The 16,874-nt window shown below is 50.9% G+C and overlaps 1 protein-coding gene across 1 annotated transcript; it reads left to right on the top strand.

The window, feature by feature from the left end:
• Positions 1 to 5,683: 5,683 nt before the first annotated feature.
• On the top strand, positions 5,684 to 15,570 carry Cdc42ep2 (CDC42 effector protein 2). Its single transcript, XM_051145938.1, has 2 exons — positions 5,684 to 5,795; positions 14,020 to 15,570. Exon 2 carries the CDS (start codon positions 14,320 to 14,322, stop codon positions 14,962 to 14,964), a length of 645 nt encoding a protein of 214 aa, XP_051001895.1. The 5' UTR covers positions 5,684 to 5,795; positions 14,020 to 14,319; the 3' UTR covers positions 14,965 to 15,570.
• Positions 15,571 to 16,874: the final 1,304 nt, after the last annotated feature.

Here is a 16,874-nt window from a genome sequence, read left to right as displayed (position 1 = left end):
TATACATAAAATAAATAAATAAATCTCTTTTACAAAGCATGTATGTTGGCACACACCTGCAATGGCACCTCTCAGGGACAGAGGTGGGAGCACTGAGAGTCTGAGAGCAGCCTGAGATGGGGAAGGCTTTCCCTAATAATGACAAGGTGCTCAGGAAGTCCCGAAGGCAGCTCTGCTGATCTTGTCATTTATTTCCTAGTCCAATGACAGCCATGGGGCCAAGACTCCCAAAGGCTTCTGGGAGGAAGCGCCTGGACTTGTCTGTACAAGGATAGGACTGTCACCACTCTGGAAAACCCCATGGCACTGGGCTAGAGGCCAAAACTCAAACCTAAAGGAAAGTCCCCAGGAAGGCCCTACCACCCAATTCCCAAGGAGGGCTTGAGGGCAGAGGCCACTGTCTTGGGGTGACTCCATGAGGGACTGCTCATCTGGAACCCCAGCCTTGGATAGTCAAGTTCTCCGAAAAGGGTATGAAAAGGGAGGAAGAAAAGGCAGGGCTTGGCAGGAGTCCTGGGGAGGAAGGAAACACGGAAAAAACAATATAGCTCAGGCCTGGGGTGGGCTCAGGCCACAGGCACAGTAGGCCAAGACTGGGGGTGGGGGTATGGGGGTCGGGCTGGGGGGTTCACACACCTCTTGAGACCTCCATCTTTACATGTAGCCTGAGGAGCTGTGTAAAAAGCCAGTTTAATGCTTTCCCCGGATGCCCCTAAGAAGACTGTCCCTGTCGTCTCTGTCATCCCGACAGGGCTCTCAGAGTTTTTTATTCCCAAGAGGTGGACCGCTGGCCCCAGCACACTGGAGGGAAGAGGGACTCCCTCTTGGTCTCTTAACGCTGGCCAGCCTTGGGGGAGGGAACTTCTGACTGTATCCTCCAGGGCCCGTGGAGGTCAGGGCCCATAATGAAGGCAGTTTCCAGGAAGAAGTGGCAGAGAGGGGAAGGAAGGACTGAGTCAGTCTCTGTGTGGTCACCTCTGTAGCGGGGAGCTGGAGGGCTGGACCTAGGTCAGGAGGCCAAACGTCCTCTTCTAGCGCATCCCTCGCGGGCTGCGCTGCCCTTCTCTGTTCTCTGTGCCCCCAGGTCTTGACCCTCAGCCACAGCAGTGCCCAAGAACCTTCCCAATGGACACGTTCAGTATCCCAACTAGCATGTCCAACCTGAACACAGGGACCACAGAAACACACTCACCTGAGCGTTTCTGTGACAGAAGTGCAAACCACTCAGGCTGTCCCCAAAGGATGAGGCTATTCTAGCTTCTGCCCCTACACGCACCTAGGTCTCTACACGCAGCCTGAGGAGCTGTGTAAAAACGCCAGCTTAGTAACTCAAAACTGTATTTATTTATTTATTTATTTATTTATTTTAATTTTTGTTTTGTCTTGAGACAGGGTATCACTCTGTAGACCAGGCTGGCCTGGAGCTCAAGATGTAGCCCGGGTTGGTCTAGAAATTATGGTAATCCTTCTGTCTCAGTCTTTTGAGTGCTTGGGATTACAGGCACATACCACAGTGCCCAACTTTAAAAATTCCATTCTATAAATGATTAACTACCAGGCTCCAAATAGCGATGCCAGGTATGTATGCACAATCCTGACCACTGGGAATCTCTTCAGGGACTCTGTATTTTTTAGCTCGTTCATAAACGGAGGGAAAGCTAAGTGTCCTCCTCAAGCCCTCGCACAGGGTCAGGCCATCCTGGGCCAATGCCTAGGTCCTTCTCTTGTTCAGGAGAGCAGCAAGAGCCAAGGAATCATGCAAGCTTCTCCTAGCCAGGCTGGAGAAACACAATTCCCACAGCGCTCTGCCGCTCTCTCTATAGCCTCTCCAGTCCCCCTCCACCACCCACCCCACGACAGAGACTGCCTCAAAGAGCTCTGGGCACTCTGCTGCTTGGAGGAGAGTTCAAGATTTCCCCAACCTTCCGCTTCCTGTTTTGTTGCCAGCTCCAGTCCTGGAGGCTGGAGTGCCTGAGAACATCTGGAAGCCAGCTGGCATCCGGTGCGGATCCTCACACAGTTCCATCCCCTGGCAGAAGGCAGAAGGCAGAGTGGGTGGATGGGGAGAGAGAGAGAGAGGGAGAGAAAGCGGCCTGTGCCCTCCAGCCCCCTTCAGCGTTGGAGGTAAGCCTTTTGAGGCAGCCTACACAGCCCCTAGGAGGCCCACACTGTTGAGGTGAGGAGTCAAGTTCCTCCACATGCCTTTCAGAAGACATATTCAAAGTATGACCCTCACTGGGTGTGGTGGTGCACACCTTTAATCCCAGCGCTTGGGAGGCAGAGGCAGGCAGATCTCCGTGAGTTCAAGGCCAGCCTGGACTAGAGAGCAAGTTCCAGAGGACAGCCAGAGATGTTACAAAGAGAAACGCTGTCTTGAAAAAAACCACACACACACACACACACACACACACACACACACACACACAAAACAAAATAAACAATGTGGCCCAGGTCCTTTTCCTGTACTGTCCTCAGCTCTTCTCCAAGGCATCCAGGGCAAGCCTGACTCGTCCTGGGAAAGTGAGCGAAGAGGAACATCCAGCTGAAGACTAAACCCTGCCAGGTGCAGTGGTGCCCACCTTCAGTCCTGGCACTCGGGAGGCAGAGGCAGGTGGATCCATGAGAGTTTGAGGCCAGCCTGGTCTATGGGTAGAGAGTTCCAAGCCTGCCAAGGGCTTCAAAGACAGAAACCAGCGGAAAAAGATTAAATTCTAAACTTCCTTTCTTGTTTTTTGCTTTTCCATTTCAGTTGATACTGGAACAGATTAACACAAGCTTGGTGGCTTTAAACAATGCAAACTGGGCTGGAGAGAAGGCTTAGTGCTTAAACTGCATGCTGCTCATGCCAAACAGCAGGAGTAGAGTACGGTTCTCAGGACCCAGTGACAGGCAGTTCTCAACCATCTGTAGCAAGGTCTTCTAGGTCCCCTCAAAGGCAGACATATGCACAAAATTGAAAACAACAACAGCAGCAGCAGCAGCAACAACAACGACAACAACAACGACAACGGAACCACAGAGGTTCATTCGTTCTGGAAGCGCCAGGGCGGGACTTGCTTGTCCTTGTCTTCTCCAGCTAGTGGAGGGTTCAGAGTTCCTCAGCTTGTGGGCCCTTCTTTCATCTCTAAGAATAGCCACGTAGTATCTTTCTGGCTTGCCCTTTCCTTCCTTCCTTCCTTCCATTTTGCAAATTGTATGTATCTATTTATTGGTGTGCGTAGAGGTCAGAAGAAAACCTGAGGACATGAGTCCTCTCCTTCCACGCAGGTCAGCAGGCTCGCGCCTGACGCACCTTGGTTCACAGAACGCTTACTGCGCATGCACAAAGCCCTGGGCTCTGTCCTCAGCACCGACTGAGCAGCATGTGATGGTGTAAGTCTGTGATCCCAGCACTGAGAAGGTGGAGGCAGAAGCTGAACATTTCACTGTAGCCTTCCCCTCCTTTTTCTGTTTTTGACCCAGGATCTCACTATGTAGCCCTGCATGGTCTGGAATTCACTGGCCTCAAACTTGAATAGCCCTGCCCTGCCCCAGCTCCCTAGCACTGGATTGCAGGCATGTGCTGCTAGGCCTGACTTGTGGCTCTTCTATCACTCTTTTGTCTTTTTTTATTTTGAAGAGCCCTTATAATTAAATTTGACTCTTTTGAGACAATCTTTATTTCTTTTCTTTCTTTAAAAAAATTACATTGATGTCAGGCAGTAATGGCACATGCCTTTAATCCCAGCACTCGGGAGGCCAAAGTGAGTCCAGGACAGCCAAGGCTACACAGAGAAACCCTGTCTCCAAAAACTAACAAAAAAAAAAGGGGGGGTGGTTCTTGGGGCTGGAGAGATGAGATGGCTCAGAGGCTAAGATCACTGTCTGGCCTTCCAAAGGTCTTGAGTTCAATTCCCAACAACCACACTGTGGCTCACAGCCATCTATAATGACATTTGGTGCCCTCTTCTGGCATGCAGGTGTACATGCAAACAGAACACTACATAGATAATAATAAATAAATAAATCTTAAAAAAAGAAGAAAAAAGTGGTTCTCTCTTTTTTTTTTCCTCTCTCAAGACAGGGTTTCTCTTGTAGCTTTGCCTGTCCTGGACTCTCTTTGTAGATCAGGCTGGCCTTGAACTCATAGAGATCCACCTGCCTCTGCCTCCCAAATGCTCGGATTAAAGGTGCGCTCTCTTTCTACACCCATGTAGGCCCGAGAAATCAAACTCAAATTTTGAGGCCTGGCCTCAAGCACCCTTACCTCCTGAATCCTCACTCATAATGGCCTTCTTTTATTTTTGAACTCGAACTCACTATATAGCTGAGGAGAACAGCCGTGAGCTCCTGATCCTCCTGCCTCCGCCTTCTGAGCACTAGGATTACAGACTTGCACCTTGAGCTTCTCTGTTCCTTCAGTGCTGCTGACAGAACTCGGGGCTTCGTGCAGGCTACATAAGCACTCTCTGAACCAAAGTCCAGGCCGAACCCAGGAGTGAGCATGGCCTGTGGCTCTTTGGGAGGCTGAATAAGGAGGAGTGCTTGAGCCCAGGAGCTCAAGCGACCATAAGTCGCCTGGTAGCTGAAATTCCTCCTCCCTCCCTCCCCACATAACAAAATGGGCATAGGTTCCAGAGGTTAAAATGTGGAGACCCGGATCTAGGTGTGTGTGTGTGTGTGTGTGTACACCCATGTGTGAAAGGGGATTAAACAGAGGGACTGACATACAGGGAGTCTTGTTGAGCTCCTCACAGCTGTATTCCCTAGCCCAGAAAATGACATCTTCAGGGAAGTATGACTCATAATCCTTCCTCTTCTCCCCTCCTTCCTGGCTTGCCTGCCGTGTTCCCCACCCAGCTTCCTTCCCGCCTGTGGACACACCCCCTTTTCACATTTGCTGTCTGGAAGCCAAGCATCCTGATTCCTCTCCTCCCTGAATTGCCCACCTCTTCTTCTGCCCCACTCCTCTTAGTCCTTATCCACCGGGAAGGGTATCAGCTTGTGCCTGGAACCACAAGAAGACACTCAAGGAATTTACTCCATTTACTCACAAAACGGAACATCGAGGAGTTTCCCTTGGTCTGTGTCAGCAACCTTAGGGCCTGCCCTTCAATAACTGTGATCCTGTGTGACCGCATGAATGAACGAATTGCTGCACTAGCCTAAATCACCTACCCACCTCAGAAACGATCTAGCAGAACAGCAAACAGAGGCTCAGTCTGTCTCTGTTTTTCTGTGTCCCCCCAACCCCCGGCCACAAATCTTTCTCTATTTCTCTTTTCATCACTCTTTCTCCTAGGTTAGGGCAAAGTCTTCAAAGCGCTCCTACGTTTGTAAGAAGCCTGCAAAGCTCAGTTCATTCCCCTTGAGTCATAGAATACACTTGTGCTGGCGCCTCCCGGGTCTCACTCCTTCTTACAAGGAAATCCATCCAAGGACGCTCAGAGATTTCTCAAGAATTCTCTCTTCCGGCCTTTGCTGTCCCTGTGCTTCTAGCCTAAAGTTTTGATTCCAAAACGCACAGCTGGCGTGCTCGCATCCACCCCTGCTCCCCGTTGGCGACAGCCCTCAGCGGCCTGAGGCTGAGGCTCTGCACTCTTGGAATCCAGCGCTGAGCCTCTGCAGAAAGGAGAACCTGGGCGGTGCCGCTGTGGGCGGGGATGTGTGGGAGGGGTAGGAGAGAAGTGGCCCAGGATTGGCTCCGTGATCTGGGGGCGGGGCTTACGGCCCAGGTCCGCACTGTAAGTTCCCAGGCTCTCCCTGGTGCTCTATCTTAACCGCGCAGCTCTGCAGCTTTGCCGGCGCACCTCAAGGTGAGTTCGGGATTGGGTTTTGCAGGCCTCCCGTGGCTCCCTGGAGAGTTCCAGCCAGAGTGGTGCTTGGTTTTGGCCCAGACCAGGTCCCTGACCTGGGGCCTGGGTCACCGCCCCCCTACCCGTGACCTCCCGCAGCGCGCAAAGGCGCTGAGCTGTCAGTCTTGCAGCTCTTGGCTGCACGCTGTGTTCTATGCCAGAGCCCCGAGACTAGGGAGCATCCTCCCCTAGGCCTGTGTCCCCGCCTGGGCTAGAGGCCGTATTTTTAGAGGATGGTGAGGTGTCCTCCTATCTTTAGCTGCAGTGTTACTGAAACCGATCTGGGCCGCGCTGGGCAGCGCTTGGCTGGGGACCTGGAAGGGTCGGCGCGGGAACGCGTGTCAGGGCTGAGCAGCGGGACTCCCGGGAGGGCGGGGGCTTGCACGTCCGAAACCTGGCGGTGCGCCAAGCAGACACTGGGACCTCGCCCAGGCCGGGAAGCTCAGGCAAGGCCCCTCCTAGAGATCGGAGACACGGACAAAGTCCCCGATCTTTGAAATTCTACCCTTACCCAGAGAAAAAGGCCCTTTGGACCATCCACCTCCGGTTCTGGAGCGCGCAGCTCCCCGGGGTGGGCGTCTGCTGGGAGCCGGTGTGTTCAGTGGGACCTTAGAACGACGGGTGATAGCAGGGGCGCGCGCGCCACCTAGCGCCTGCGGATCCTGGCACTTCTCTGTGCTGGGACTCAAGAGAGACCCGCTCCCTGCAGGAGAATCCGATTCTGAGCTGGAACTGTCTGGGCTAGCAGGAGGAGACCCACGTCTGGGGGGCGAGGAGTCGGTTTTTGTTCTTGTTGCAACCACTGTCTGGGAGAGTCGAAGTGCTTGAGGAAGGCCCTGCAAACATTTGCTGAACGTCCTTTGTGACTGTGGATTTATCTATTATGCAGAGGCCCCTCCTTTCCAGTATAGCGATGGGCCAGCTTATTTTAAAGACGGGGAAGGTAAGTTCAGACCTAGAAAGGAAAGGTGCACTGTCCAAGGTCAGAGCCCCAGGTGGAACTAGATCCAAACCATTCCCTTGGGCTGGCAGGATGTGTCAGCGGAAGTAGCTTGCTGAGCAAGCTTGTAGATAAGTTCCATTCCCGAAACACTTGAAGATGGAAGGAAAGAACCAATTCCACAAAGTTGTCTTCTGACCTCCACACACATACTGTACTACACACACACACACACATACTATGCACACACACACACACACACACCATGCATACACACACACACCATGCATACACACACACACCACGCACACACGCACACAGTAACAATAAATAAAACTCACCCCTCTCTTTTTTTAGAGAGGCAATGTTTTAATTTTTAAAGGCAGGCAGATCTCTAAATTCAACTGGCCTGGTCTACAAAGTGAGTTCCAGAACATCCAGGGCTACTCAGAGAAATTCTGTCTCAAAAAACCAAAACCAAAAAACTTTTCAGTAAGCCTTTAGAGAAGGGGGAAAAAAAAACCACACACACACACACACCTAGAGCTGGCCATGGTGGCACCTTTTCTGTTTGTTTGTTGTTTTGCTTTTTGAGATTTGAATGTTTGATAGGCTTTCACTACTATCCTGGAACTAACCATGCAAACCAAGCTGGCCTCAAACTCATAGAGGTTGGCCTGCCTCTGTCTCCCAGGTGCTGGGATTAGAGGCATTCATCACCATGTCTGACTGGGCGGCACACTTTTAATCTCAGCACTTGGGAGGTGGAAAAAGACCTGGTCTACCTAGTGAGACACTGTGTCCAAAGAGGGGAGGGGGAAGGAAAAAAGCCCATTGGAGGGAGGAGAATTTCCACAAACATCGAGAATGGCCAGGGAGCTGGGCGTGGTGGCGCACGCCTTTAATCCCAGCACTCGGGAGGCAGAGGCAGGCGGATCGCTGTGAGTTCGAGGCCAGCCTGGTCTACAAAGCGAGTCCAGGACAGCCAAGGCTACATAGAGAAACCCTGTCTTGAAAAACCAAAAAAGAGAAAACAAAACAGAATGGCCAGGGATTAAATAGTATTCTCCATGACCAGAGGAGATCTGCCTCCGGGAAGTCATCTTCTCTGAGGGAGGCCCAGGGTTGCTGTCCAGGGCAAGCTGTAGAGCCGGGATGGCCCCCAACTGCTCTTCCCATTGCTGGAGAAAGCTCCTCCTGGCAGCCTTACCCTAATCAGAGGTCCTTCTTAGAGCTCTGCACACTTGCAAGCTGGGGAAGTGGCAGCCACGGGATATGATTATACAGAGGAAGCCTGGAGACTTGATAGTTTCTCTCCTGTTTCCCATCCATGTCACCACTGGTGTGGGCCGCTGCCTTGGAGCCACATGGACCAGCCTTGGTACCAGTGCCATCTCTTGCTAGTTGGATGACCTTGGTAAAGTTCCTTCATATCCTGTGGTTCTAGCACAGCGGCTCTCCAGGACAGTAGTGGCACCCACACAGCGTGCCTTAGAGAGTTCATGTGGTGTAAGGAACCCCATGGCAGGCCAGAGCCCCTGGTCCTGTGGCCAGATCTTCTAGTTAGAGCTGTTGCTTGTTATCCCCAGCTTTCTCTTGGGTGGTTGATGCTGGCCCCGCCCTTCCCTTTAGCCTCTGTTCTCCTCACATCTGGATTTGGGTGGGAACATCTGGCTCAGAGTGAGACAGCTCACAGGGATGCCTGATTTGCTGTGGAAACAGCCAAGCTGTCTTGGAGCTCCAGTGTGATGGAGTGAGGGTGGGGGGAAGGGCCTGGCCCAGCCTCTAGACAGATCTCACCCTTCAGCCCAACTCTCCCCCAGTGGAAAGGAAGGAACCGTCACCAGCTTCACACCAGCCAACTGGACAGATACTGTCAGTAAGCAGCGAGCCTTGCATTTGGTGTATCGGTCACAGCATACACCAGCGATAAGATTCTAAGACTTGGGGTGCATCTTCTTAGGACAGCTTCGAACTTGGCTGGAAGCTACCATTTGCCGGTCATTCTTTTGTTTCCTGATGGCTGCAGGTGCTCTGGAGACTAGAGATGCCCAGTCTCCATGGCTCAAGGTGACTGGCCTAGGGTGTCCGGTCTTGGGGTGGGGTTTCCTGAGCAAAGGGCTGTGCTGGGATGGGGGCAGTTAGGACTGTATCCTGCCTGCATCCTGCTGCCTCCTTCCTGCCCTTCCTGATCGCCCATAGCCTAGGCAGAGGAAATGGCGGGTGCCTCTTCACAGCTCAGGTGTGGGCTGGCCTAGGGAAGGCTTAGTGGAGGAGGCTGGGCTCCTCTGGCTTGAGTCTTGGCCCTGCCCCACCTGCTGTGTAAGCTTTGACGTGTTTCTTTGCTTTTTGTGCTGGATTCTGCATATAGACACAAATGAGCTTTCAGGGGCAAGCCATGCCCTCCCTATGCTAACCCTCTCCCCCAAGGAACTGGAGGGGACACCTGCTCCACTTCCTTCTTCATTAATTCAGCATGACACCCATTCACAGTGTGTTTTTTTTTTTTCCTCACCTTAAAAATAGCTAAACCAGAAAAAAAAAAAAAAGCTTTCCTTTTTTTCTGACTCCATAAACAATACTTGTGCAATAAGAAACAGGTGGCTGGGGTGTAGCTTGGTTTGATTGTTTCTTTGTTTGTTTGTTTTGCGTTTTCAGACAGCATCTCAAAAAAGAAAATTGCATTTATATAAAACTCAGAACAAGCGCACACATACTGAATCAGAACAAAACAGAGATGGTTAGTGTGGCCTCAGTGCAAAGATGACATTCAAATTTATGAAGCATCACACACTTTTTTTTTTTTAAGCTTTCTTGAGCCTGGTGGCAATGGTGCAGGCCTTTAATCCCAGCAGAGCAGGCTGATCTCTGAGTTTGAGGTGAACCTGGTCTATAGAGTGAGTTCCAAGACAGCCAGAGAAACCTTGTCTCACCCCACCCCCACCCCCAGAAAAAGGATTTTTCATTTTACTTTATGTGTATAAGTGTTTTGGCTTCACGTGTTTGTGTGTTCATTTATGCATGATGCCTATGGACCCTGAAGAGGGCGTCAGACCCCATGGAACTAGAGTTCCATAAGGCTTGTGAGCAGTAGCCACGCGGGTGGCAACTGAGAGGGAACCCAAGTCCCCTGGAAGTAAATGCTCTTAACCACCAAGCCCATCACGGCCCCACCGCATCATCACCACCATCATTATTTTAAATCTGAGTGTGGTGGCACTCACCTTTAATCCCAACACCTAGGAGCCTGATACAGACAAATCTCTGAGGTCCAGGCAAGTCAAGGCTACGCAATGAGATTCAGTCCCCCAAAAAGGTGTAAGCGAGAGCAACAGTCAGCCTGAAGTTATGCCATCATCAGCACTTGGGCAAACACCCCTTCACACACATGCACACTGTACTTGTGTGCTTTATCATAGCAGATCACTCATTAGGACTTAGCTGGAACCTAGCACTAGAGCATCTTTCCTTTGTTTCCTCTCTTTCCACCCATATGATGGCCTTCCTGATTCTTTGTCATTTCTCATGTTAAGAGGGGATCTTACAGGGTAGGCTGGAGAGATGGCTCAGGGTTGGGGGTGGGGGTGGGGGGTTAAGAGCACTAATGGCTCTTTTCTGTTTTTGTTTTGTTTTGTTTTTTTCCTTCTTCATGACAGGGTTTCTCTGTGTAACAGCTCTGACTGTCCTGGAACTTGCTCCCTAGACCAGGCTGTCCTCAAACTCACAGAGATCTGCCTGCCTCTGCCTCCCAAGTGCTGGGATTAAAGGCATGCACCACCACCGCCCTGCTACTGGTGGCTCTTCTAGAGGGCGTGTGTTCAATTTTCAGCATCTACATCACAGCTTTCTATAACTCCAGTCCCAGGATGTCCAATACACCCAGTGTACAGACACACATGTAGGCAGAACAACCATGAAAAAAAGGGGTGGGGGGCTGAAGAGATGGCTCAGTTGTTAAGAGCACTGCCTGCTCTTCCAAAGGACCCGGGTTCAATTCCCAGCACCACATGGCACCCACATGACACCCTTACACCAAGGCACATAAATTGAAAATTAATTAAAATATTAAAAAAGGGGGGGCTCTTAACTGCTGAGCCATTTCTCCAGCCTCACTTTTTTTTTCTTTAGATATAAGGGGTTTATTTATTTTATGTACAGGCGCTCTGAATGTCCACCTCCGTGCCAGAAGAGGGCATCAGATCCCAGTATAGATGGCTGTGAGCCAGCAGATGGTTGCTAGGAATTGAACTCAGGACCTCTGGAAGAGCAGACAGTGCTCTTAACCACTGAGCCATCTATCCAGTCCCAGGTTGGGAATGCATTTAATAAATGACACCGTCTCAGGGCTGGAGAGGTAGCTCAGTGGTTAAAAACACTTGTGGCTTTTGCAGAGGTTGGGTTCCCAGCACCCATATGGTGGCTCACAACCATCTGTAACTTCAGATCCAAGGCATGCAATGCTCTCTTCCAACCTGTGGGCACCAGCCATGCATGTGGTGCACTTATATACTTGCAGGCAAGACACTGAAACACATACATCTAAAAATAATTAATGGCATCCTGCTTTGTTTTGTTTTTGTTTTTTGAGACAGGGTTTCTTTGTGTAACAGAGCCCTGTCCTGGACTCCCTCTGTAGACCAGGCTGGGCTCGAACTCAGAGATCTGTCTGCCTCTGCCTCCCAAGTACTGGGATTAATGGAGTGGGTTACCACACCCAGCAATGGCATTCTTTTTTTTTTTTTTTTCTTAAAGATTTATTTATTTATTATGTATACAGTGTTCGGAGTGCACGCCAGAGCCAGAAGGGGACACCAGATCTCATCATAGATGGCTGTGAGCCACCATGTGGTTGCTGGGAATTGAACTCAGGACCTCTGGAAGAACAGCCACTGCTCTTAACCTCTGAGCCATCTCTCCAGCCCCGAGCAATGGCATGCTTTTGATCTTGTTTCCACGTGTTGCTTGCCTCTCTCTGTAGTGTCTTGTGGGAACCCAAAATGTCCGGTGCTGCTCGTTTGTTTCCTTTTGCTTCTCCAGCTGGTGTGCCCTAGCTATGTCAGGGTCGACACGGTGGCCCCGAGAGTTTCAATGTTCAAATGGGGATCGTAGAAGGTTTGTGATGACATGTATTTGCAAACCTTTCAGAAGAATGCAAACCACCCCAAAAGCACTTGTACACCCTGCTCCATCTCTCTCAGTGCAGGGGCTGGGAAGAGGGTCGAACAGATACCATCAGACTCAGCCTGGCTGGTAAGGACCAGACCCCAGGGAGGAGGAAAGGGAACCCTCTGAGTGGGAAGAGATGGATCCAAGTGAGGCGCTGGCCATTCAGCATTGTTGCCTGGACACCTGTGTTGCCATCTCTGTACCAGGTTGGGCAGGACAGGCAGTTTCCAAACTCTCCATCCTTAGTTGATAGGGAATTGAGACCAGTGGTGAGACTCAAATAGAAATGTGGCAACTCCTGTGTGGCAGCACATGCTGGAGGTCGGGGATGAGAGTGAATGCCAGGGCAGGGACGATGAGCAGAGCCAGGGACCAGCGGCAGGAGTTTGTAAGTGCCTAAACGTCTACCATTCAGATTCCCAGCCTCTGTTCCCTCTCAGAAGAGACTTGGGGAGGGGTGTGGTGTCTTATACTTTTAATGCCAGCACTTGAGAGGCAAAGGCAGGTAGACCTTTGTGTTCCACATCAGCCTAGGCTACATAGTGAGCGCTAGGTCAACCAGGGCTAGCTACATAGTGAAACTGTTTCAAAAAAAAAAAAGTGAAAAGAAGTAATGAGGAGGGCCATTATTCTCCGGGTCTAAGAAGACATGTGCTTTCTATCAGGTGCCCTTAAAGACAGTGCTGATACAGGGAGAGCAGAAAGGAAAAAAAATTAAGAGAGTTGCCTTTTTTTTAAAAAGGTAGAGTCTCATAGCTGGGCATGGTGGTGCACGCCTTTTATCCCAGCTCTCAGGGAGGCAGAGGCAGGTGGATCATTGTGAGTTCGAGGCCAGCCTGGTTTACAAAGCTAGTCTAGGAAAGCCAGCCAAAATTACACAAAGAAACCCTGTCTTGGAAAAAAAACAAAATAAGGGGCTGGAGAGATGGCTCAGTGGTTAAGAGCACTGACTGTTCTTGCAGAGGTCCTGAGTTCAATTCCCAGCAGCCAAATGGTGGTTTACAAGTATCTATAATGTGATCGAATGCATACTGTATACATAATAAATAAAATTTAAAAAAAGAAAAAAAGAGGGCTGGAGAGATGGCTCAGCGGTTAAGAGCGCCACCTGCTCTTCCAGAGGTCATGAGTTCAATTCCCAACAACCACATGGTGGCTCACAACCATCTATAATGTAATCTGATACCCTCTTCTGCAGATAAAGCACTCAGATACAATTAAAAAAAAAAAAAAAGAAAAACTGCTGGGCGTGGTAGTGCAGGCCTTTAATCCCAGCACTCAGGAGGCAGAGACAGACGGATTGCTGTGAGTTCAAGGCCAGCCTGGTCTACAAAGAGAGTCCAGGACAGCCAAGGCTACACAGAGAAACCCTGTCTCGAAAAACAAACAAAAGATGGAGTCTCATTGCATAGACCAGGCAGGCTGGCCTCTGCCTTCCTGGTGCTAGGATTAAAAGTGTGATCCACCAAGCTCCACATGAGAGTTGACTTTTTTTTAAAGTTATTTTTATTATTACCATGTGTTTATGAGTGTGGGCACATGCCACAGCCTGCATGAAAAGGTCAAAGTACAACTCCCAGGACACAGTTCTCTCCTGCTGTGGGTTCTGCACCTTGAACTCAGGTCTTCAGGCCTTAACAGCAAGTGCTTTTACCCACCAAGCCATAGCACCTGTCCCTTTCCCCTATATTTTCTCCCATTTTTTGAAGCAGGGGCCCATGTATCTGAGGCTGGCTTCACAGTCAGAGGCTGGCGTGTAGCCAAGGATGACCTTGTACTCCAGATTCCTGCCTCTACCTTTCAGGTGCTGAGAATATCATACCGGCTGCACTACCACGCATGCGTTTTAATAGCGCTGGGGAGTAGACATGGGCTTCCGGCACCCAGGGCAATCACTGTAACTGAGCTATACCCCAACTCTCTATTTGTTATGAGGCAGGGTCACATGTAGCCTAGGCTGGCCTTGAACTCCTGATCCTCCTGTCTGTGTTGGGATTATTGGCATGCACCTCACTTCAATTTACCGGTTGCTTTGTCTGTTGTCTTCTTGTCCCTGATTTATGTGTCCCTTTATTTCAGCTTCTCAACCCTGTACTAAAGAGAGAATCTTGGAACAAAAAGCAAAACACACCGCTGCTGGCGAGACATCACCTTTCTGCCTCTACTTCTCCAAAACGACTTTCATCCATTTGGGAAGAAAAGTAGGGTGTACCCACACACCCTGTCTTTTTTTGGCCTTTAATCTAACTTTTTCTAATTCCGTGGGCCAACTTTGATCACATTTTACCCTCTAATCTTTGGTTTTTGGCAAGCGTGAACATCAGCCCTCCGGAGCCAGTGTTGAGAGAGCACTGAGGAGGCCAGTGTGCTGAAGTCGCCATGTCCACCAAGGTCCCCATCTATTTGAAACGTGGCAGCCGCAAAGGCAAGAAAGAGAAGCTTCGGGACCTGCTGTCCTCAGACATGATCAGCCCGCCGCTTGGGGACTTCCGCCACACTATTCACATCGGCAGCGGCGGCGGTGATGACATGTTCGGGGACATCTCCTTCCTGCAGGGAAAGTTCCATCTCCTTCCAGGGACAGCAGCGGAGGAGGCCGAAGAGGACGGTGGCTTCGACCTTCCCTTCCAGTTCACTCGCACTGCCACAGTGTGTGGGCGAGAGCTGCCGGATGGCCTGTCACCTCTGCTCAAAAACGCCATCTCCCTTCCTGTTATTGGCGGCCCTCAGGCCCTCACCCTGCCCACAGCTCAGGCTCCACCTAAGCCCCCGCGCTTGCACCTGGAGTCCCCACAGCCTTCTCCAAAGTCCTCCCCGCAGGAGGCAGGAAATGTGGACATCTGGAGGGTGCCAGAGGCTGGCTCGCCCCACAATGGGATGAGCGCTGAGCCAGAGGCCGAGGAGCCCTTCCTGTCGCATGCCAGCTCCCTGCTGTCTCTGCACGTGGACCTGGGGCCTTCTATCCTGGACGATGTCCTCCAGATTATGGATCAGGACCTGGGCCGTGTACAGATCCCCACATAGGACCCTTGACTGACAGGCAGGTCACCCAGGCTGTGGTGATGCCTAGAGACATCGATGGACATGGTCCTGACCTAGGAGTCAGGGTCGCAGGTCCCACCTATGGGTGCTGGCCAGTGACTGTCATTTTGAGCCTTGGTTTTCTTCCCTCCTCCCAGGGGACAGAGTGCATCTTTGTTTGATCTAACAGCATCCACAGGGGACTCCTGCAGATGTTGCCCCAGAGACTCTTGAGCCCCTTAGGTCATTTAGATCCTCACTGCCAATTGTCCCCTTTCCCTTAGGTCCTTCCCAGACATGGCTCTGATGATATGGACCCCACCACCCCCTTTCCAACTACCCTCCACCTCAGCATCATTGGATACCCTTCCCGTCCGTCTTTGTGTCTCGGTCTGGGAGCCCGCCATCCATAACCAGATATGTCCTTGTGTCCTAGCCATCCCGTCCTCACATGACCAGGTGATTCTGGTTGCAATAAAACATGCTGCTGCTTATAGCTGAGCACCCTGAGCTCTTGTCCCTGGGGCTTCCTTCGAGGGTGGGCCAGACTCCTCAAACAGCAGGCTCACGTGGGAAATGCTCCACCCTAGAAGATTCCATAGAGGCTGAGCCTAACCTTCCGGCAGGGGGTGGGGTGGGGCAGGGGATTGTGCTTAATTCTGCATCCACAGTGAGAAGAAAACAGCTTTGGTTACTTTGTTGTTGTGGCGAAACACCTGATAAAACAAAACAGCTTCAGGGAAGAAGGTCTGTCTTCGTTCATACTTCCTGGCTGAAGGAGTCTGTTCTGTTGTGGCGTCATCATGATAGCAGGGTCCTGAGGCAGCTGGTCACCTCATGTTCACAATCAGGAAGCCAAAAGCAACGAACGTGCGTGCTCTGATCACTTTTTCTCTTTTATTCAGTCTGGGACACCACCCATGGGATCTTGCCACCCACATTTCCCCTCCCCGCCTCAGAGACAGGGTTGCCCTGTGTAGCCCTGGCTGTTTTAGAACTCGCTCTGTGGACCAGGCTGGCCTAGAATTCAGAGATCGCCTGCCTCTGCCTATCGTGCTAGGGTTAAAGGCATGCACCACCACCACCCAGCTTCACGGGTGGGCTTTCCACCACCACTAACTAGATCTGTACGCTCCTTCACAGACTCCTCCAGAGTGTTTCCATGGTGACTCTGATTTCATCAAGTTGACCACCAAGATTAACTACCCCCTAAACCAAGTGTCAGTGGTGGACACTGGACAGTGGTTTAGGAGTTTGGCAGGGAGGGGTTGGGGATGGCTCGCTACATAGGAATGTTGGCTCGTCTTACAGGGGGACTGGGTGCAGCTAGACAGCGCTGTGGACTGAACCCAGGACTTCTCCCATGCTAGGCTAGCTTTCTACCAGCTGAACTACACCTTTGCCCTCCGATTCCTGCTATAACATAGTTTTTATATTGCAAAAGATTGAGATGAGCTGGTAAGAGAATGGCCACAGGAATGCACAGAAAGTCTGTACTTGGGAGTGTTTGTGACTAATAAGACTTTGTGTTTCTGACAAAAAGAGAGATGCAACAGCCTGGTCTACAGTGCGAGTCCCAGGACAGCCAGAGCTGTTACACAGAGAAACCCTGTCTCAAAAAACAAAACAACAACGAAAACAACCAACAAAATCAACCAACCAAAAACAACAACAACAAAAACCCAAACAAACAAAGATGCAATATACAATTGGTCCTGTGTATCTATGGGTTCTACATTCATGAATTTGGCCAACCATGAGTCTTTTTTAAAAAATTTGCAGGGGAGCTGACCATGGTGGTGCATGCCCTTAATCCCAGCACTTGGGAGGCAGAGGCAGGGGAATCTCTGCCAGCCTAGCCTACAAAGAGAGTCCAGGACAGCCAAGGCTACATGGAGAGACCCTGTCTCAGA

The sequence above is a fragment of the Acomys russatus genome, chromosome 5, assembly GCF_903995435.1.
Source record: "Acomys russatus chromosome 5, mAcoRus1.1, whole genome shotgun sequence".
Classification (NCBI taxonomy): domain Eukaryota; kingdom Metazoa; phylum Chordata; class Mammalia; order Rodentia; family Muridae; genus Acomys; species Acomys russatus.
The sequence above is the reverse complement of the archived record's forward strand: the minus strand, read 5'-3'. Positions and strand labels throughout refer to the sequence as shown.